Source organism: Hibiscus syriacus, unplaced genomic scaffold (assembly GCF_006381635.1).
Source record: "Hibiscus syriacus cultivar Baekdansim isolate YM2019G1 unplaced genomic scaffold, ASM638163v2 tig00110122_pilon, whole genome shotgun sequence".
Taxonomy (NCBI): domain Eukaryota; kingdom Viridiplantae; phylum Streptophyta; class Magnoliopsida; order Malvales; family Malvaceae; genus Hibiscus; species Hibiscus syriacus.
In genome coordinates this window covers 649,704-673,793 of record NW_024062598.1, presented here as the reverse complement: position 1 = coordinate 673,793, position 24,090 = coordinate 649,704, and the positions used below count along the sequence as shown (strand labels likewise).

General features: G+C 36.7%; 1 protein-coding gene across 3 annotated transcripts; it reads right to left on the bottom strand.

Annotated features, from left to right (window-relative positions):
• Positions 1 to 858: 858 nt before the first annotated feature.
• LOC120215513 (lysine-specific histone demethylase 1 homolog 3-like) lies at positions 859 to 9,073 on the bottom strand. 3 transcript variants are annotated; one of them, XM_039213184.1, is made up of 9 exons: positions 8,971 to 9,061; positions 6,941 to 8,847; positions 6,447 to 6,588; positions 4,025 to 6,319; positions 3,803 to 3,896; positions 3,265 to 3,638; positions 2,094 to 2,774; positions 1,912 to 1,986; positions 859 to 1,521 (listed from the first exon to the last, which is right to left on the bottom strand). In XM_039213184.1, exons 2-9 carry the CDS (start codon positions 8,629 to 8,631, stop codon positions 1,456 to 1,458), a joined length of 5,418 nt encoding a protein of 1,805 aa, XP_039069115.1. In that variant the 5' UTR covers positions 8,632 to 8,847; positions 8,971 to 9,061; the 3' UTR covers positions 859 to 1,455. The 3 variants fall into 3 exon arrangements, with proteins under 3 accessions (XP_039069115.1, XP_039069116.1, XP_039069114.1); XM_039213185.1 differs by having other exon boundaries at positions 6,941 to 8,597; positions 8,971 to 9,057; XM_039213183.1 differs by having other exon boundaries at positions 6,941 to 9,073.
• Between the last annotated feature and the right edge of the window lie 15,017 nt (positions 9,074 to 24,090).

The following is a 24,090-nucleotide window of genomic DNA, read 5'->3' as shown; positions in this document are numbered from 1 at the left end:
GCTTTAAACCCAGAGGAGAGTTAAGTTGATTGTCCTCAAGACCGAACATTCAAATCTCTTTGTACAATATATGTAATGCCTAACAATTTCCCACTACGTAAGATCCATATGAAACTGAATCAAACCTCAATATCACTTGGCTTTCAACTGTTACCAAAAAAAAACTACATGATAATAAGGGTGAAACAGCAAAGATCCATGGAGTACCCCTGCAAATCTCTATTCTACTGGGACCAAAAACCATGATGTTAAATTATAAACCTTCAAAATCAATGGAAGGAACATATTTGAGCTTCACCTATATTAGCTGGGATTTTGCAATTATATCATCCAACCTGCTCTGGTCACATAATAGCTTCTAGGGACTAAGAATTTAGCAGGTGTAAGAGGCAAATGTACTCATACCTCCTATCTCCCAGCCACAACACTTTGCCAATCTGGAATTCCAAAACAGAGGCATCAGCAATAAATTAATAGCTGAGAAATGAAATGGATATTCCATTGAGCTTCTGGTATATAAAATGAAACACTCAGCTAGTATTGCATAATGCATCCGTCTAGCTTACCCAGGCATATGATATACGGTAGTAACAATGCCAATGCTTTACAACTCACCTAATAATTTCAATGTAAATGTCATTAGTAAATAGATCAAACTCTTCAATCTTTGGAATGAAGATATTTCATGTATACTAATGCACATGCAACAGTTCACCACCCCCCCACCCCCAAATCTATATATATATATATCCAGAAGCACACTCAAGCCACTACAAAGAATGAAGGTATTGCCCTTCAGATTCGTTCCATGCATATAAATCTATCATTCCTCCGATAAAGATTTGAAGAAAGAAATTAAAGTTAGCAATTGATGCTCAATTAAAAAAAAATCAGGATAATGTTGCGGTATTTCCAGATAGACAATCTCTGTATGCTTGTCATCGCTAAAAGAATACTAAGCTGTACAAATCAAAAACAAGAAAGGACAAGTAATGTCTCATCTGTGGGAATCCGAGAATAAAATTTTGGATCTCGACTACCACCCTTTCAAGTATCCCTTTGTGCCAATAATACAAGGATCTTGATATCATCTTCAACGCCACTCACTTGCCCACAAAATAGAAGAGAAGCCACGACACTTCCATTGATCTCATTTATGATGATGAAAGCAATTTAAGATCCAAAAGCTTCTACCATATTTCAGTGCTGTTCCGATAAACTTTGCAATAATGCTTCAACTTAAGCAGCTTCTGATTCGCTTTGAGGGTCAATCCAGATTATAAAGCAGTGAACCATGTTCTTTTGTTCCATGAACACCTTCTAGGTAATGAACTGCAGATTGTATAACTCTTTTCCAGCATCACATATTTTAAGGCTGTGAACTCGAGCAGAGAGAGGCATTTTAGGTCTTATAGAGAAAGCCAATAAAGCATAACCAGTCAATCCTTAACACCATCATGGTTTCATGGTGTGCTTCGTTGCCATGTGCCTCTCAATCAATTTGTCTACAAAGGGACGAATCTGCATGTCAAAGGCATCCATATTAAGCTTAGTTAAGACACTAAATCAGTATTCTACAATTAAGTGTCTATTTTCAAAAGCTGCAGTTGTCCTTTTCACAGTAAAAGGGAAAGCAAGAAGTATTCAGTTTAGAAATTTTGTTAAGATCATTAAAATGATTTTGACAACTATAAAAATAAGAATCATAAATCAAAGTTAATATATGAATGAAACTTAACAAAAGCAATAATGCCCTAGCTATATCATCTCATTAACAGTTACGAAGCCAATAGAGTGCATCAGAGAATCTTTAAAACCGGGGAGAAAAAATGGGGAAAAAAATAAACCAACAATACTAATATGACTGGCTAAATAATATAACCTAAAGCAGAACATAAAGCGTATGCATACCTTATTTTTGCGCTTGAAATCAAGAAATTCAGGAACAGCCATGTTTTTTTCTGCATCTGTTGCCTGCTCCATTACCTGGTAAGATGACAGAAGCCTAAGACCAGACTGGAAGTAGATATAGAAAAGAAGTCTATAGAAAATGAGTAAAATAAAAGAAATGGATGAGAGAAGAGAAGAGGAACCTTTGTTGCAGTTTTCTTCATTATCGATTTGTACCCCTCCTTATCAATTTTTCTTGCCTTATAAAGGGGCATTAGCAATGACGCAACATAATCAACAACAGCTTGTTTAATACGATCAGCTCCACGGGGATGATTATCAAATCGTTCCTTGTTTACAGATACTTGGGAGACGGAGCTCTCATTAGCTCGTCCGTCGTGCTTCCAGGTTGGTTGTCTTGAACTAGTATTTGAATCTTCCTCATCCTTGAAATTTGTAGGATGGAAGAAATCCGGATCAGCTGCAGCTGCCTGAGACTGCCATCTCTCAATGGCATGATAATCCTTAATCCCACCACTACCAGCACTATCAACCCATGCTTTTGTGAAGATACTGCTGTCCACAGCCAAACTTTCTCCAGAGTGCTCCCTAAGTTTCAAGTCACTCTTCTGAGACAGGTTATCTGCTGACATTCCAGAACTGTCAAGGTTAACACAAGCAGCAGAGAAATCAACAGACCAGTCTCTAACTCTGCAGTTCCGAGAGTCTATTTCTGATATACAATCTTGTCTTCCTAAAACACCACCAGGCCATTTCCCTTCATCCATTTGTGCGTATTGCTCCCTTCTGGCAAATTTGTGAAAAGATGGAATCTTTGGAAGCTGCAGCAATTTGTTGCAGTTGGCTTCTGTGGATGCAAGTGCCTGCATAGTACAACTTTTATGTACACAAGTCCATGATATAGCAGAAAAGAAAGAATGAATTTTTTTTCTTTATTGAAGGCAAAACAAAAAGTACATGAATGACATGATTCTAATACAATGTTAGGCAATTCTTTCCATTTCCAAATTAATGCTCAATAATATCACAAGCCAGCCAAATTTGTTCAGTCTATCAACTAATGATATCAACCTGATCAAAAGTTAAAAAGAAGCATTCATTCAATTCTTTCACAGTGCAAAACCTTCAAAAAACATTCTTAAAAGAGTATACGAGAAGGCTAAATGTTGAAAACGTTAACACCAAAACAAGGGATAAGCTCTATAAATCTTTGGGTGTCGAAGGGGAACAAGGTAAAATCAAACACCAAAAAGAACAAATAAAGCCTTCTGCAATGTGGCATCCAAGTAACAGTTGTTTAGGGACAATGCATTAATATTGATATGCCACTGTAGATAAGGTTAAGAAAGACACCTCTGCAGCTGCTTTTGCTGCAGCTCGGGCAGCTGCTTCAGCGGCAAAGGCAGCCTGCTCTTCCTCTGACATCCCTCGATTGACAGCTTCCACCTCCATATCAACTGATTTGTCATTTTCTTTCACACCGAAGGCGAAAGGATACTGGTTTCCAGCAGAAAAAGTATCCTGCAAGATTGCTTTGTTTTCTGAAGCACCATGTCGTGAGTGTAGAGGTGGCTTTCCTGAAGCTGGATCTTTAAGGGATTTTCTCTTTGAAGAAGCTTTTGCCTTACGGAAGACTTCAAGCCAAACATTAACCAGCTGGCTTGCTATAGCGCGTATGTCACGACTTGTATGCACACAAATTTTTTCCTTCACGGTTTTCCCTATGCCTAAAAAAACAATTATTAATAGAAGTGTCATCTTAGCCAATTTTATTCATCATATACTACTTCGTGGAAAAGCAACATAAATTCACATACAAAAACTTCACACATGTCATGCAAATGCATTATGAATGACAAAATATATATGATAGCACGATATAAACAAGTACCTGATAAACGAACTGCGAGTAGATCAGTTGAAACAAGAACAAGAAGACGAACACAATGGCGCAACAATTGAGTCCCATCTTTCCCCATTGAATCCTATATATTCCAAAATGAACACAATAAACATCAAAGCCATTATTTAATGCCACTAAATATATGCATTACTCTAACAAAACCGTATTAGGACACAAGCATAGACAATAAATCATGAAAAGGAATAATACCAGCATCCATGAGTTCAGTGTGGTAAGCCCTTCCTTTGTCCCAGCAAAGGATTTCAAGGATTCAACTGGGAGACCCAACAACCTTTTGGCCAGATGCAATCGTCCTGCAGTGGTTTTCACATTAAAGAACATGTCCTGTAGTAAGGCTTCCCTGCTCAAAACCCGGGCTCGATCCAAAGAGTTCTTGTACAAGATATTAGAAAGTTCAACTGCTTCGAGTCTCTTAATTATGTCCCTAACTTCATCCCTTCCTGATTCTGATTGTCTCAGTGCAGCCTCCATTGCCTCTACTTCAGCTGTATAATCATTTCCAGTGGTAAATATGTCAATTAATCGCACGGCTTCCCGAAGTCCACTCAACATTGCACCACCAACAGTGTCAGGATGCTCCTTGCAGGTAGCTTCTCCAGCAAAAAACAAGCAGTTCTCAACAGGCCTACCCAACATGTCATAGTCCTCTCCAGATGCTCCAATGGCAACATAGGAGTAAGCACCATAGCTGAAAGGATCCCTGCCCCAGTCAGTCACAACTGAGGCAACAGGATCAGGAACTGAAGCTTCTCCAAAAAGTTTACGGAGAATAATTACAGCATGGTTAACATGATCAGATGAGCTCACACTTTGACCATCAATAGCTGCCTTACCAGCCACTAAGGCTATCAGAACAGGAGCCCCAACAGTTTTCCGGACATTCCAAAACATAAAGCAATGGCCTCTACTATCTGTTTCCTCAGCAGTCACTCCAAAGTAATCCACAGAATCATCCCAAAACACTTCTGGGAATTCCAAAACAACTTTATTAAGCACTCCAAAACCAAGCCGCTGTATGGATGATTGTTTCCATTGGGGCAGTGGAGGAGAAAATTTTATGGCCCCTGCTTTCAGGCAACCAAGTGGCACGGTGATGAGCACAGCATTCCCTGAAAACTCACTACCATTTGATGTGGAAACTTTGACCTGCCCATGATGACTATTATCCAGCCCAGGGTCCTTTGGGCTGTAAGAAATATTTGTGACTACATGGTTCAAGTTGACTAGAAGTCCTTCGCCAAGAGACTCAACCACCTTACTATAACCCCCTTTAATCATACAATGGGCTCCTCCAAATCCACCATAAACATCATCTTGATTCCAATTGGGAAGAGACACTTCCTTAAGCGAAGTGGCACAGCCATACTCCAAGTGGGCATAGTGCCAATTCATAACCCTTCTCTCAAGGGGACTCAAAAGCTCCTGCTCAGAACATTTTCTTTCAAAAAAATTTCCGGAGACATTGCTTGCTTTGGAATCATAGAAAGCATCGACTGAAGAATGTGATTCTTTTTCTTCAATCTCTGCTCCTATTTCTTCCATTCGATGCCTTTTTAGGGCATATTCTAAACCATCCTCAAGAGACATGGTCATTGCTTTTTGACCTTTTTGACCAACAAGAAACACCATGTCGTCAAGAAGACTATTGTATTCTGCTTCCAGAGCATCATCCAGATCAGCAGGAACCTTTTCACCAGACACAATGTCATAAAGAGGACAGGAACTATTCAACACAGTCAACTCTAACCCCAACTGTGCACAAATCAATGAGGAAGGATCCGGTCTTCTATTAGTTGATACATCAGCCTCAACTCCAGTAATAATGCTAGCCCCAAGATCCACAGGTACTGAAAGAGAGGAGCGATCAGTATAAACACGACCTCCGATTCTATCCCTAGCCTCAAGTACAACTACAGAAAATCCCTGACGTTTTAAGTGGCGTGCAGCAGTCAATCCAGCAGGACCAGCTCCAACAACTATGACATTCTTTCTGGCCTCTAAATCACCCTGCAGGTGATGATTCCCATCGGAGTTATCATAAGTTGCAGGCTGAAAATACTGTGAGTCATTCCGTCCTTCTGAAGTTACTATAGGGGCTATTCCCATGTCAATTGCATCACAAGATTGAGCAGCACTTGGAGCCTCTGAACTAATCAATCCAGGATTTAGTTTTGCACTGATGCTTCCATTTTGCTGGGAACTATCACTTGGCCATTCTTCTTGTTCTTTTACATAAGGTAATTCTGGTGTTATTATGGCTACAGATGTTTGGTTTTGATCATAAACCATAACACCATTCTTTGTCTCAATAGAAGCTTCAGAATTCTTGACCTGACCAAGGATAAAGGCAACACCATCCTCTGAATCAGCATTACAGGCCAAAGAATTACCATCATCTTTTCTTTCCTCGAGAAGGTTGTAATTGGCCTTAACACCATGGCCCGTCTTCTCTTTCTTTGAAGCAATTCCAAAGTTTATGTAACCCTGCAAAGAGGAGGTTATCTAACTTTCAGGACCAACATAATATACCAAGTACTAGAAATTCATGGAAAAATCATCCATCAACAAACATATATGACAATTTTTCATTCATTCGAGAGTAAACACTTACACCCTGATCAAGAAATGCATATATTTCCCTAAGTAGGGAAGCTCGGGGTGATTCACCTTCTGATGGAGTGTCACTAACACCGCAGTCAACAAGAGGCAAAATGCGGTTAACATCTTTACTCCAAAGACCTAAGATATGATTCCTGCAACAGTCAGTGATAAAATTCCATTGAGAAGAACAGAACTTTTTGAAATAGAAAATTTTGAAGGCAGTATATTGGAAACTGCCAATCCTGTCAACTTCTATCAAAGAAAGTAATCAATACAAATCCTAAAATTTTACGACTAATTCTATGTTGAGATGCCAAACCAGATCATAAAAATTACAACAAAAGATGCTACCTGGCAGGCTGGCACACAAGGTCTCAAGGAAATTAATCACTGTAGTATATAGCTTAAAACAAAAACAGAATGGAAGCACAAAAAGGAAGCCATACTCAAAAGCATTCATAATAATCATAAATCGTAAACAAAATCATATGCATATTCACAAACCTGAATTCCAAATATTCCTGCAGCCCACCTCTACACTTCAAGACCTCCTTAAATTTGATCTTCTCAACAGGTCCCACGGCACGAGCTTTCAGTCCAGATGATATTGCTGCTTCATGAAACTTCTCTCTTGCTCTGACGGAACGGTCACTGTCTGCAAACTGTTGATTTGCAAAAAAACCTTGCTCATTTAGCAAATTCTCCCAATCAGCATCCCCTTCATAAGCCATATCACCTTGTCTACGCTTTTTAATATTGTGCCCACCTCGCTGGATGATCAATGACTTACTGTCTTTGATATCAGAACTAGGAAGAGAGACTGCATCTTCATGACAACTTTCATTTTCATCAGGTGTTGATGTGGGAGAATCAACATTGGCCACATGGCATGCATCCTCAGATGGTTGATGCGAACCAGAGTTGCACCTCTGAATGGAGGCCACAAGTTGATTTGGATGAACACAGGTTTCTAAAGAGTTGTCCTCAGTGCAAGTATTTGGAACGACTCTGCAAGTCTCTTCCATCTTCAGTGAATCAACAACAGACAGAGACAAAGCATGTAGAGTTTGTTGTGAACCATTAAGATCTGGTTTACTCTGGTCAACTGCTGGACAATTGTCCCCGAGCTCAATGTTGGAATGCCAATATCCGCCCTTGTCACAAACTTTAGGTGACATACATTGATCCTCTGTAGGACCCTTTTGAACATTTAAGTCACCTGGTTCCAAAATGCTCTCTTGTTGACACACACTATGGTCAAATCTTTGATTCTCAACCGTGTTGCATTCTTTGGAGGATGAATGTGAGAAACTTGAACTAGAAACTGAATGAGAATTATCACCATAATTTCTGCTAGGATTCTTAGAAACAGAAGCATGATAGGAAGCCTTGCGATTCTGTTTCAAACTCAAATTTGGGCGAGACTTTCTTACTGTACCAGATTGTGCCTCGTGTGAAACCTCTGCCAATTGTTCTTTCAACTTCTCATCCAAATACTGAATCGAGCCAACTCCGGACCACAAGCCTTCCTCATTCTTATCTTCCTTGTGCTTAGTTCTGGATTCATCATCAACCTCAATGGATTTTTTTTCTTTTGAATCAATCTTGGATCTCCTTACTTTCCCTGTACGCTTTCTTTCGCCACCTTTATCAGTGGCCACATCAGACTTGTCCTCACCAGTACCCAGATCTACCACACCAGTCTTTGATACAGATTTCCCATCCAAAACTCCATCAGCCTCGACGGACTCATTCAAAGAACAACTCCTTACCCTCACTGCTCCCGGATCAATATCTTTCTTAGGATCCTTTAACTTCTTTCTGAAGCTCGCCAATGTATCATTCATTCCCCCCAAATCCTCCTCATCCTTGCCCACAGTTTTACCGGCCTTAACTTCACGCTTCTGGCACTTCCTTCCACTGCCTTTAAATCCAGCCTTATCCTTCTTAGGATTCTTAGGTTTTCTTAAATTCAATAAAGACAAAATGGGCTCATTATCATCTGAATCAGCACCAACTTGTGCCTCTGTGACCTTTAGTCTTTTCTTAGAGCCCCCATCACCATCCATTTTCTTTTTCCTAAGTTTCAACGGATTTGGTAATGAAACCTTTTCTAACCCTAGCTCAGCATCATTCCCCAAATCAAATTGCAGTTGTTGACCTGCCTTGGAGTTTGAACAATCATCGCATCCCATCTTTCAATAATAAAAAATCCGAAGCTCATAATTTCAAATAAAACGATTCCTACGTTCAGGCAACTAAAGCCACAAAACAACCGAAATTTCCAAGCCTCATGAAATCCTTAAATATTCACCAAAAAATTTCTATTTACAGATAAAATTGATAAGAGTGTCTCCCAATTATTGAGTTATAGACAAGGACGTCAATGCCTTGGTCCTACTCTCCCTCTACTGCACGGAATCCAATAAGGGAATAAGATTTCGAAAAAGGAAAAAAAATCTAGGGTTTTGAAAAATAACTAATGAGGCCTGAAGAAGGGATATAAAGATAGAGAGATTTGGAATAAAGCACACCTGAGGGAACGAAAAAGCAGTGAAAACGGTGGCGTTAATGGAATTTGTCGAGGAGAGTCAGAGGCGCACGTTAGCGTCGTTTCTGCTGGAACTAGTATTTAGAGGCCATCCCCCTTTATATTACCGCCGTGCCAAAATTCTATTTTCTTCCAAACATCAACGTTTTCAAATTGTAATACTTTTACCCGACAATGGCTAAACTACATTTATGGTCATCATATTATTATCTTTCTCCTATTTTAGTTATCAAATTATTTTTTCTATAAATTCAATTATCAATATTTCATTTTTTTTAATAGTCATATATATGGTAACGAAGTAAGATATAATAATAATAGTTTTCAAATTTTATATATTCTATTAATTAAATTTTAACTTAAAATAACTCATCAAATATTCAGACTCAACTCTAAAATTTCATGTCCTTTTTCTAATTCATTTGTAATATTTTTTTATTTATCCTTATTATCTAAAACAGACGAAGAATATATTATTTTAAAAAAAATGAAAGTGATGTGATGATAATCCACTTAAATAAAAGTTTACCCGAAACAAATCACCCACAGAAAACTTACACAAATTAAATTAGAAGACTCTTATTCCCATATATAATGGGGTAAGGGGGAAGTAGGATAGTAGGTGCCCACAACACCAAGTTGAGAGCAGCTTCCGTAGGAGACTTCCGAATTATGAATTGACCACCGTGGGACCTTGTGCTCTACCAACTAAGCTGAAAAAACTTACACAAATAAAAAAAATAATATTAAAACAAATCAAAACACTCGCACTCATACACTTGATTGACATTGTTATAATTTTCATGACAAACTCCATTTTTGTTGGGTAAACTACGTCAATGGTCATTAATGTTGGGTTAGTGTTCGTTTTTACCGCTGATGTTTTAAAAGTCACAAATCGGTCACTGACATTATCGTTTGTTATAAAATAGTCAGTCGACGTTAACAGCCGTTAACAATCATTACAGAATGGTGACGTGACACGTTAAATCAGCTGACTCAACACGTTAAATCAGCTGACTCAACACGTTTGATCGATCCCTTAACTCTTCTTCTTCTTCTTAGAAAAACCAGAGGCTACAACAGCAACCGGAGCCCATAAACCATAACCAAGTAGGTCCGGGTGCCGGACTTGACCCAGTTGTTGCTAATGGAATCCCTTCTTTCTCCGAGTTCACCTTGGCTGAACTTAAAGCGGCCACCAATAATTTCAATTCAAATAAGATAGTGGAAAAAAAGCTCCTAATCTTGTTTATAAAGGTCGTTTGCAGAACAGAAAATGGATCGCTGTTAAGAAGTTTATTAAGATGGCTTGGCTTGGTTCAAAACAGTTTGTGGTATTATTATCTGTCTTTGTTTTTGGTTTATTGCCTATTTTGGTATTTGGTGGGATATTTGAAGTAGGTTATTTTGGATTTACTTTAGGAGGAAGCATGTGGAGTTTGAGACACAAAAGACTGACAAATTTGATAGGATATTGTTGTGAAGGAAATGAAAGGCTGCTTGTTGCTGAGTGCATGATTAATGACACACTTGCTAAGCATTTCTTCCATTATCAGTTTTCCATTCTCTTTTAAACAACAACCAATCTATTATCAATCAATCTATTCTAAGCATTATTAACAAGATATGATCCAACTCCCTACATCGCAACACACATAACCATGTTTCTTTGATGCTTTCGCATGTGGAAACTCACAACATACTCCTCCTCATCCTTATCATCACTTCGCTTTCTCTTAAGCTGTGAAGAAGTAGATGGCAGCGCCTAAACATTATCATCGTCTTTAACTTCTTTATTACCTGAGTCCACATCACTTCCTTCAGTATCATGGTCTTCTGCTTGCACAACTGGTTGAACCAGGTAACCTTCACCATAGTCATCATCCTGTCATTTTCAATCAACAAATTTTAGTTTAAAGATAATGAGATTACTTTAAAACATCACAAAATTCACTAAATAGAAGCCAATATATAACCGCAACCTTAAAAAGTAAAGTTGCACCATGCAAAATATTTAAGCCTCAGCTCCCAATAATTTATAAATGAGATGTTAATAATTACAACACCACCAAAAGAAAAAAATCAAGAACTAAACTACTGCAGCAACATAAAATTATGCTTGAATGCCAGTATATTTTTATAATGAAAGATAATATGTTTCTTTAAATAATCGGTAATAAAAAAATTCTGAATCAATAATGGAAAATGGGAGAATAGAGAAGCGAAAGCATTAAGATGAACATGAAATTATCAACTTAAAGATACCAAAATAGACAGCCATGGATACAATAAAGAAACTTCATGAAAAAGGCAGCCATGGACACTGTAAAGAAACTTTACACAGCAAATTGTTCTACAGCGGCGTTTTGAGAGTAAACGCCACTAACTTTAAACATATAGCGTCGTTTACATTCCAAACGCCATAAAATGGTAACTATAGTGTCGTTTTTTCAACAAATGCCGCAACAGAGTAGTATTTTAGTGGCGTTTTTATACAAACGCCGCAATAAGTTCATCCATAGTGGCGTTTCTCAACAAACGCCATGACAGAGTAGTACTTTAGCGGCGTTTGTATAAAAATGCCATAATAGGGTTCATATATAATGTCATTTTTTCGACAAACGCCACAACAGAGTAGTGCTTTAGCGGAGTTTTTTTACAAACGTCGCAATTGATTGGTATGTTTGTGGCGTTTGGGTTTAAAAACGCCACAAATTTTAAAAGTTTTATCTCCCTTCATCCCGATCTATTGTTTTAAAATTTTAAAATTCTAAAAGTTTTCCCTAACATTTTCTGCTTTCTGCTGTTTGCAAAGAACCAACAACTCTATTGTTGATTGGTTTGAAAATGATGACAAGGATTTAAAGCCACAGGTGGTTGCTGAACTGAAAGCCGAACAATCGGTATCAAATGGTGCGATGAAGATGGAGATTGACGGGGAGACTTAAGAAGACGAGATCATGACTGAATCCAACAGAGAAGAAGGTCAAGAAGAAGAAGAAGATATGGTTGTTTGCGAAATCGACGTCTTCTATACTCCTTCAATTGGCGCAGACACTCAAGTAATTGCGCTTTTATTTCTTTTTGTTTTCTTTATTATTTAATTTTTCACTTTTGCTTATTATGCTTTTTTTTTGGAATAAAATTGTAGTTATATGTTTTGCAATATCCTTTAAGACCTTGGTGGCGACCATACGAGTTAGATGAACGATACAAGGAGGTTGCCTCTCATCCCCCCTTTCCTCCTTTTCTCTATTTGGACCAATCTCATTCTTTGGTTATTTTGCAGGTAAGGGTGAAACCTGCTAGTGCGGAAGTGGAAATTGACATGTATGTCGATGTTGATTCAATAAATTATGACAGTGAATCTGATAAAAAATGAAGATGACAAAGCAGGTTGGCTTGGCTCTGATTCTACATTATTTTTTATATATTTAAAAAAAATTAAGTTAAATGTGTTCTTTTGATTTGTTTGTAACCTTGGCTAGTGGTTTGACATGTGTTTTCGAAATCAATTTTGTTTGATAATCTAATTTCGTATTGTTATTACTTTTTAGACTTTATCTTCTTCTTGGCTGCCACCACGCCCAACTGCCTATGGCTCTGTTGTTGGAGTTTTAATGGGCGATAAGGTATGTGCATCTTGTTTCTCTTGGATGAGCTTTTTTTAGACTAGTTATATAATATTTGACATGTAAGGTTCCAGTCATTATATTGAAGCAGATACAAGGTCCATCCAGAAAGTATGGTTACCTTTCTAGTTTATTTCTAGCTTCCACAGGCATACGAATCAGAAGATGCAATTTGGTATATGTATGCACTACAGCAAAATTGATATGTAGCGGCATTTTTAGCGGCGTTTGGAGAGAAAACGCCACAAAAGTTAACATATAGCAGCGTTTACAATCGTAGCGCCATAAATTAATACTTTAGCGCCGTTTGTTGTAAAAATGCTGTAATAGATTTGACATATAGCGGCGTTTTTACAAAAAAACGCCGTAATAGGGTGGTTTATTACGACGTTTTTTAACAAACGTCGTAATAGATTAACATATAGTGGCGTTTTAGCCAAAACACCGCAATAGATCGGTAAATTAGCGGCGTTTATACCACAAACACCACAATAGATTACACATATAGTGGCATTTATTCTTAAAACGCCGCAATAATGATAATAAATAGTGGTGTTTTTAGATAAACGCCGCAATAGTGATAATCAATAGTGGCATTTGTAGAAAAACGCCGCAATAGTTTAAATCAATAGTGGCGTTTTTTAACAAACGCCACAATAGTGTAATCAATAGTGGCCTTTTTTTGTATAAACGCCGCAAAATGTTAAATATATAGTACTCATTTTCTCCTACCCAAACCCTAAAATCAATTAAACTCTTCTTCCCTCAAAGCTTCTTCTCTAGAACAACAATATCTCTCAAACGATTCCTACCGACGTCGTCGTTTGTATGTCCCGGTGACCAAATCGGGCCTCTCACCGATGAACTATAACACAACTGCACGGTTTGATCTCTCTTATCATTAATGATCTTTTTCATTTTTTTTGGTCTTCTGAAAATGGGGAAAACCCAAAAAGCTAACGTATTTGAGAAAAAGAGAGCAGGTGTTGCCTTGAGTAAGAGAAATTATCGTCGACGGAATGTCTAAGTGGCGTATTTGCTCTAATGATAGATGGAATTATCGTTGGGAGGATGTCGGTCCGGTCTCGCCGTCGAAACTGGATGATGACCCGAAAGGAACTCCTATTGCTCCATACCCTTCCATAGCCGATCTCCTTCTTGAAGGTAATAATCTATGAATCTTTCAGCAGCTATAATTTGTTTTTCTATGCTCAGTCAAATTTCATAGATTGTATGCATATAGGATCTTCGAAGCTTATTGAGAACGATGATAGAGGAGTGGATAAATACCCGATGTTTAGAACTGAATTTGGTAACTCTGTGGCGTTGAAAGAATCTTCAATTGCAAAAGCAGTATCTATCCTCAATGAAGATGAAGTTGCCTCTACTGTTACTCCAAGTAAACATTTATATCATCTATTTTAATTTATTTTAATTTTTATTTAGTTCCAAACCACCTACAATCAAGTTTAATACTGTAGGTGAAAGGTCGTTATATGTTTCAAGTGAAGCACTGAAGCGCGCAAGGACTCTTCTTGGTGAATTGGAGGTAGGAGATTTATTTGGTGAAATGAATGAAGAGTTTCTCCATGTAGAGTTTACACGGAGGAAAAACTTAACGATACGTCGTCAAACAAGGAAAACAGATTTCCTACGTCATTTCCCCACGAATGAGAACAACTAAATTATACTGAACAATATGGTGAAGACTGTTTATGCATAACTTTAATGTTTCTAAACTGTAATGTATTTTGTTGCTAAGTATTTTTATCCATAACTTATGTCTTAATTAAAATGTATTGTTGTTGTTAATATGTAAAATCAACTAATGTTTCTCCATATACTGTTTATACATATATTAGTCAATTCAGTTGATGTACATTAGAAATGAAATATGTAAAATAACTAATATGTTATTTGTTCATGTGTTTGATATGTTCATAGTTGTATTAGGTGGTGGAAAATGCATCATCAGCCTCTTCTTTATGTTTAATGATTTAAAGGTCTGTTCGAGTAGAGCTTCCACCTTGTCTTTTTCAGCGTGTATGTTGTCTGCAAGGTTTGGTTGCTTTCAGATATATAGTACATCAAAGGATTGCTCTTTATTTTCTCGATCTTACATCGATTTGTAAGAGAGCGTGTGTGTTGTATGTTATTTGTTCATGTGTATGCTGTTTTTTTTATTCTAGCGAACAATGTTTTTTTTAATTGAAAGAGAAATATAAAATAACTTCAGTGACCGAAAATGCCTTATAATATACGATTTTAACCAATTTTTTTGGATTTGCGAAAATGACCAACAAATTCACAACGCGAACTCCAATTTCGCAACACATGTTCCAAAATCGCAACGTGAATATGTAAATCACAACGATAATATGTAAATCGCAAAGCAAATATGTAAATCGCAACGCGAATTTGTAAATCGCAACACAGAAGTCAATTTCGCAACACGAAATTTCAAATTGGCAACGCGAATTTATTTTTCATAACACAAGTTTCCTTTTCGCAACAAGATTTTCTAAATCGCAACATGAATTTTGATTTCACAACTCGATTTTCGAATTCACAACACAAATTTTAATTTCGCAACAGCTTTTATTTTTGCAACACAAATGTTTTGGGTATATAAACTACGCATCAGCAGCAACTCATAACCTAAATCCCTAAATCGTAACTCATTCCATCTCCATCTATCACTCTCTCTGGCGACATCCGTTCCAATATCCAACGACATTATTCCCCATCTCTAATTTTTTTTTACATAATTTTATTTCTATATAATTTTTCAATGATTTCTCTCCTAAATTATCAACTATCAATTTAATAAAGGTATGTTTTTTTCTCAAAGTTAGTGATGATATCTAGTTTATAGCTCGTTTGTTTAGTAAATTAATTTACAATTTGTAGAATGAAATCACCTAATATTGATCATGTTTGGATAGATTTGTGTTTTGGAGGGTCATGGGAGAATTTTCATGGTGTTTTACAATATATGCCTTTACACATGAATCTTCAACTAAAACTATCATTAAAAAAGTTAACTTATGAAACTCTTATGTTACGTGTTGCAAAGAAATTGAATTTAGAGACTCTAAGTGGATTTAGGCTATCTTATCAGAGAAAAGGTAAATTTTATTTGTTAACCGACAATAAAGATGTTGAACGATTCATTGCTTACATTAGTGTTTCACAAGATGATGTTACATTGTATGTTGTTGAACCTAAAAGTAGTGAAGTTGGGTCACTAGCGGGTAGTAATAACTAAGTGCTTCAACCCCAGTTTATGGTGCTCACAATGTATAACGTTGTTATCAACCTCAAAATTTAATAGTTCCACCACAATTTCATCACCAAGAAAATTTTGTTTCACCACATTTCCAATACCAAACACAATATCAAACACAATCTCAAAACCCACAACCTTTCCCTAATCTAAATCCTAATCAACTTTCAGCACCAAATTCCGGTTTTCGTATTGACCAGTTAGACGATGATGAGCCAATAGAAAAAATTGTGAGTACTAGTCAGTATTCGAAATTTGATCTTGGTCAATACCCAGACTTTGATCTTGGTCAATACTCGGGTTTTGATGATGTTTCAGAAGAAGAAACAGACATTGCATGTAATGATTTTGATATTGGTCAATACCCACATTTTGATGATGAAACAGTTGCTGTCTTCGAAGATGTTGGTTATGATAATGAGGAGGAAGTTACGACTGTGAATGAACATGTTGAACATCCATTCTGTAATTCATATAACCCTGAATAAGAAGAAGAAGAATAAGAAGTCCCCGGAGAAAAGAAAAAGAAGAAAATACCACGGGAGTATATCTTGAATATGCCATAATTTCTTCAGATACCGGAAGAAGAGTTGGTAAAGATAGCAGTTGATTGTTACACAAAAGTTATTCGTATCAAGAAAGATGATTGTTTTGATACAAAGGAAGACTTGAAGATAACTTTGTATATGAAATGTGTGGAAGATGGCTATCAACTAAAAGTTAACAAATCAAGCAAAGATCATTTCGAAACAACGTGTATGATTGACAAAAACTGTACGTGGCGTATGATTGCAAATATGATAAAAGATTGTGAAATGTTTCAAGTTAGGACTTTTATTGATAAACATACATGTTCAAGAACTCAAGTTTTTCCTCACCATAGACAGGCAAACAAAAAGGTGTTGGGTGATTTTCTGTCTGAGTTAATGTTTTTGAATGACAGGGTATATCGGGGACATGAAATTATGACAGACATGAATGCTCGGTTCAAGATTAGTATCTCATATTCTCAAGCTTGGAGAGCCAAATGTTATGCCTTGGAATTGTTGAGGGGGTCGCCAGAAGCATCGTTTGCCCAACTGTCGGCTTATTATCACAATTTAAAGCTGAAAAATCCTAGATCGGTAACTCATATCAAAACAGATAGAGATAGACGCTTTGAGTTGCTGTTTATCACCATTGGTGTTGCGGTTAGTAAATCAATATAATTTTGTTGACTCATTTTTGTTAGTTACATACATTTCACATTTAAATGATTATATTTCTTGTTTATATTATTTTGTAGATTCGTTCGTTTATTACTTGCATGCACCCAGTTATTATAGTTGACGCAACACATTTGAAAGGTCGATACCTTGGAGTAAACTTATTAGCAGTAGCAATGGATGCTAACAATGAGATACTGCCAATAGCTTACGGGGTTGGCAAATCTGAAACCTCTGATTCATAGACATGGTTTATGGGGCATCTTAGGGATTGCATAGGTTCTACTAGAAATCTAATAATCATATCCGATAGGGCAAACTCAATTGACAACGTTGTTAGAAGTTGTTTCCCAGATGCTTTTCATGGACTTTGTGGTGTTCATTTGTACAGAAATCTAAAATCAAGGTCTGCTGGTATAAAAAATCACAAATGGACATACTGGAAGGCTGTAAAAGCTTATCGGGAAGTGGATTTTAATAAGCATATAAATTGTTTAAGACGTGTTTTGCCTCAATGTGCTCAAACACTAGAAGATTTTGGGTTTGAAATATGGTCAAGAGTACATCAACTTGGAGCAAGGTATGGTTTCATGACGTCTAAAAGTGCATAATCAATCAACGCTCTAAGTCGGCATTCCCGAAAATTACCCATTAATATATTAATGGAGTTTTTTCGAACCTCTATTCAACAGTGGTATTACAAGTAAAGAAACCATGCAGGTATTATTTCTTTAAATTCGTAACTTATCATATTTAATTTAAATATTTTACTAAGTATTATTTATTTAAATTTACAGGAACATTTCGTGCTACACCATGGACTAAAAAAAAGATAACGAAACGTGTTGTGAAGTCAACGTCATGGAGAGTTAAACCATGTTCAAACACTTTGTTTGAAGTATTGGATAATAACTTAAATGGGCTTGTCGATCTAAATGCAAAGACGTGTAGTTGTATGAAATGGCAAACATCTGGTTATCCGTGTGGCCATGTTATAAAAGTTGCTTTTCATCTAAACCAAGATGATTCAAGCGCATACGCTATGGATTGCTACACTACAGAAGTATATCGACAGACTTATGCCGAGATTGTCTACCCTATTCTACATCCTTCTGAGTGGGACATACCAGATGACTTACAAACAGTTTTGCCACCATTCATGGACATCAGGCTACCTGGCCGACCAAAAAATCACGATCGTATACCGTCTAAGGGTGAAGAGAAGAGGATATCAACATGTAGTCGGTGCAAGGAAAGTGGTCATAAAAGGTTGACATGTGGATCACCAGTGCCATCACAATCATCTTTTCCTCTAGCAAAATATGGATCCTCATCAAAATCCAAAGCTCATATGGTACCAAGCAAAAGGAAATCAAAATCGTAATCAAAATCAAAATCCCAATCACAACCGACTTCACCTTTTGAGACTTATTAACTTAGGTGATTTTTAAAAGCAAACGTTGTATTATGTGTATTTTATGTGTGAATGCATACATTTTCAGTTAGACATGCATTAGTAACTTGAGTTTGAACATTGCTATGATCTGTTCAGTTGTTATCACTTATCAGATTGTTGTCTGTTATCTTTTTGAAGGTGTTTTCCTTGAATTCGCAACGCGAAAGTGTACCTTCTGGTCTTTTTTGCCTTCAACATAATGCATATTGAAATTAAACAACAAATCAATTAAACAAAAAAAAAAACAATTCTTATTTACACTTATCAGATTGTTGTCTGTTATCTTTTTGAAGTTGTCTTCCTTGAATTCGCAACACAAATGTCAAATTCGCATTGCGATTGTTGCGAAAGTGTACCTTTAACAGGTCTTTTTTGCCTTCAACATAATGCATATTGAAATTTTCTTAAACAACAAATCAACTTTTACAAATCAATTAAACAAGCAAAAAACAATTCTTATTTACACATCTAAAAAAACAAATCAACAGCACATTTAACCCCAGACAACTGGTTGTTTATGCACAAATACATCAATTTCACGCAGCTCACTTCAGGATCAGGATTAACCTGCAGAAACCAAACATTTGCTCAAACAACACTTTATACACATCTAAAACCAATAAACAACAAATTATTGAATTCTAGGTACTTAACCAAACATTTTCAAACCAACAAAGAGTATATATGTTAACAACACTTGCTCAAACTTACCATTGTTTATGCACACTTTCAGCAGGCGGATGCAGGTAGACAACGTCTCGCATATATTGCTCTAGCCATAAAATACCAAAACCACAACCCTACTGCACCTCTATCTCTATCTACAGGAGGTAGAAAATATTTACTTCCTGTCGTCAAACGTTCCAAGCACATGCATACAAGAGGACCACAATCCTCTTTGTCTCCCTCCATTTATTGTGGCGCTGTCTCGTCTCTGATCATTGTAACTTTGAACTTTTTTGGCTTTTTGTTTCCAGATTTAGTCCAATAATCAATCGCATCCAAGTATTTATCCAAATGAGCGCTTCATCTCTTACAAATAATATCTCTCAAATCAGACAATGGTATGTAATTCAACATGCTATCATATACAATCGTCTTCAGGGATGGGAGCTGAAGCTCGATGACAAGCCAATGACGACGTTCCATAACAGGGATAAACACTGCAATCATAAATAATAATTCAATTGTGCACATCAAATAAAATTTATGAACACCTTTAAAATATTCAAACATAAATACTAACCTTATCGACCTCCTACCAAGCAAGATAAAGTTTAGCTTTTCTATTACCCAACACATATGAAGCGTCTCTCTGGTTCTTCAAGTGAGCTACGTGAAAAGAAGAAGGCATAATAGTCCATCGCGCATTTTTTATTTTCTTCAATTTCCTTATTATCAGAAGATATGACACTCATGCATCAATATGTTGTTTTATAAAAAATACATATATTAGTGAATTTAATAAATAAATTTAAAAAAAATTAATCAAAATGCAATATAAGAAGAATATAAGACGTACCTCCCATTCGAAATAGCCATTGTCTTCAACCCCTAATAACACACCCCACCAAGACCGATCAAGAAACAAATGCATATCATCGTCGAGTTTGCATATGTCAGCGTAAAACCCTTGGCTCCGCTCATGTAGATAAAAATCAACTACGGTCTTAGCCCAAAGGGTAATATCCAGAATTGTGTCCGGTAGTATTCTCCTCTCCACTTCAGATACCGGAATGGTACTGACCGATAACTCATACAAAAATCAACTCTCATTCATCATGTCGGGCACGTGAGGGGGTTTATCAATATGTCGATATATTATGCCATGTGAATCGGGCTCTTGAACGGTGGGAATGACCTATTGAACGATGGCAGGGGCCTCTTGAACGGTGGGAGGGGCCTCTTGAATGATGATAGGGGCCTCTTGAATGATAGGAGAGGCCTCTTGAACGATGACAGGTGAATCGGGCTTCTTCTTACGGAGTCTTGGCACTATTGGGGTGAACGGAGACGTAATGGCACGTGTACGATGTCTAATATGTGAACCCCGTCGTGCAAGAAAAACCCGACGTAAATCATCTACCTTATCAGGCCACTAAAAATAAATTAATACATAAATCAGTAAATAAACAAATAAATAATGCCGAAAAATTGTTATTTGCATTTTTAGTATAATATTAAACAAACTTACCTCATTGCATAGAGTATGAACCTCATTCTGCAACGATGCAACAATCTCACGTAGAGCGGCTACCTGATCACGTAAAGTAGATACCTCACCACGTAAAGCACCATTGTCATCACATAAAACCTCTACCTCACCACGTAAAGACCGTACCTCATCACGCCATGCACCATTATCGTCACGTAAAGTACCGACCTCCTCACGCAAAGCACTGACCTCATCACGTAACTTCCCTAACTCATCCGGTAGAGGTGGAGAACAGGGAGATAAATGTCGTGGCATCTTTTTCGGTTGCCTATCATGAGGTGACGGTGGAGAAAAGGCTCGATGATGTGATGGAATAGGTGATGGCTCTCGTTGTGGAGGTGTATAATCGGCTCGATCATGTGATGGCTCTAGGTGTCGAGCTGTAGAATCGGGTCGATCAGGTGATGGCTCTCGAAGTGGGGGTGCTCATCATCATACCCATAAAAAATGCTTACTAGCTTGCCACCAATCAGTGGCAAGCTCAGCCTCTGTGGGTGTCAGCCTCTGTAATGGATAGTTAGCCTCCTAACAATATAAAAGCTCAAACAAAGTTAAACGTCTACTAGTAATAACTTGTTTATATATGGTAGTATTTGTGTTAACTTACATCATTCATCGTCGTATATGGTAGTAACTCTTCCCAATCCAACAGTTGGATCCTCATCCAAGAAATAGCCCTAGGAATATCATTTGAATTTTTGATTGCATATGTCCGCATGTTGGGAAAAGCCTCAAATATCCAAATCTACAAACAATATAATACACAAACATTAGTAATTGTTAAATAATTAATTATAATTTTGGAAACAATATATAGAAATTCTTACCTTAAAGGCCCAAATAAAGCCTGCCAAAGTGTATTTGGAACCATGGCCACGTAAACTTTTTCGGTCCTCAAAGGCAGACGAATAATATTAGGTCCTCAGAAATAGGTTGTCTGCCTCTTTGCCTAAAAAGTCGGCATGCAAAAGTAATAAAAGGCATACTCGGACAACATCGAGGTCATCCATCCGAGTAAAACCATCTTTAAGAAGTAATCTTTTCAAGTCGTCGACGTGTAAACTGGGCTTCACCTTTGCCAGCTCAGGAAAAACCTGAGATAACCATGATGGGCGGGCGATATGACTAGTGTACCAACCTACTTCATCGTGTCCGAAGCATAGACCAGTGATTAAGCAAAACTACTCCCGCCCAAAACAAGTATACACCAGTGGAAAATGAAACCATATCTCTTCATCACCACGTTGTATCCTCTCGGGTAGATCGTTAGTCATGGTCTGAAGAAACAAATGGGTCAACATAGCATCTCCACTTGGATGTTGTACTTTCATCCATGGCCCGAAGCAAGTATCCTCAAACAATTTTCTTTGTACATGTGTAAGTGTCGACGCAATTGTAGTGGCTAGGCTTAATTTATTCCTTAGAGTCAATGAAGCCGAAAAAAATTTCTAACAAAAACAATAAACATACCAAGTTAGATATACCAAAAACTACAAATTATACACTATAAACAGATATGATATTAAACATTGAAAACAAAGCCAAATATATTTCAAACTAGCACGGTATTCACCCAAGTCATTATTCTATCATAGTGAACAAAATGCATCAGATAACATTCTAGAAGTAAGCACTTATATAAACATTTAAAAGGACAACATATAGGTTTAGTGCAGGTTCAAGGACAATATAAAGAGTAGTAGTTTATTCTTGAAACTTAAATTCACAACACTGTGAAGTTAGTATTTGTCTTTGTTTTTTGGTTGAAGTAATGCAATTCATTCAAGTTTCAATTTGCAGAAGAAAAGTAGTTTATGAAACTTAAAATCGCAACGCGAAACTAAAATCGGGTTGCGATTTTCATTTTTGCGTTGCGATTTTCATTTTCGTGTTGCGAATTTAAGTTTCAAAAACTATTCTTCTTCAAATTGAAACTTGAATGAATTGCATTACTTCAACCAAAAGACAAAACAAAGGCAAATACTAACTTCAAAGGGTTAAAGACTAAACAGTTTAGCAGTATTGGCAGCAACCGAATGAATTTACTAAGCAATCTAAGTGAAATGGTTAATCTATTATTGAAATTACCAGTAAATTTATCATCAATTTAAATATGAAAAATCTAATAATAATACAAAATTTTCAAAATAAAAATAATTAAAAAAAATAACCCTCGGTGGTTGATGTGGCCGTGAATGGTTGTGAGGGTGGCTCAAAGAGATGGAGATAGAGGGGGGTCGCCAGATATGTGGATGGATTTCGTTGGAGATGGGAACGGATGTCGTCGTAGAGAGTGAGAGATGGAGATGAGATTGAGTTATGATTTAAAGGTTTTAGGTTATGATTTGTGATTATATTGTTTACATTTGTGTTGCGAAATTAATATTGTGTTTCGAATTCGAAAATAAAATTCGAGTTGCAAAAATAAACGCGTTTTGCGAATTTGACTTATGTGTTGCGAATTTGACTTCTGTGTTGCGATTTACAAATTTGCGTTGCGATTTACAAATTTGCGTTGCGATTTACATATTCGCATTGCGATTTTGGAAAATTGCGTTGCGATTTACCTATTATCGTTGCGATTTACATATTCGCATTGCGAAATTGGAGTTCGCGTTGCAAATTTGTTAGTCATTTTCGCAAGTCCAAAAAAATTGGTTAAAATCATAAATTATAAGGCATTTTCGGTCACTGAAGTTATTTTCTCTACATTTTAATTTAATTTTATAAATTTTGATTTATTTTTCTACATAATTTGTGTCGTAATTAAATTTTTTAAGTTTATTGTTATTAGATAATGCTATATAATATTAAATTTGCGTAATATAAAGTAGAAAATGATATATACGAAATCAGTTAACTATAGTGGCGTTTATAAATAAAAGCCACCAGAAGTCAGGTTCTTTTGCGGCGTTTTGTGAAGAAAATGCCACTAATGACCACACATTTGCGGCGTTTATAAAAAAACGACACTATATACATAGTTAATAGTGGCATTTTTACCACAACGCCGCTAAATATCATAACATGTAGCAATATTTTTCTTAAAATGTCGCTATAGATCTTGACCTTTTACGGCATTTTTTGTTCATAAACGCCACTATATTTTGCGCCGTTAGTTTTAGCGGCGCTTCTTGTGGTGTTTTTACATATGTCGGGAAAGTTTTTAGCGACGCTTAAAAATGCCACTAAAAACCTATATTGATGTAGTGTTATAGCGAAGAAGAAGAAGAAGAAGAAGAAGAAAAGTTAAAGGGCCAGTCAAACGTGCTGAGCTAGCTGATTTAACATACCACGTCAGTATTC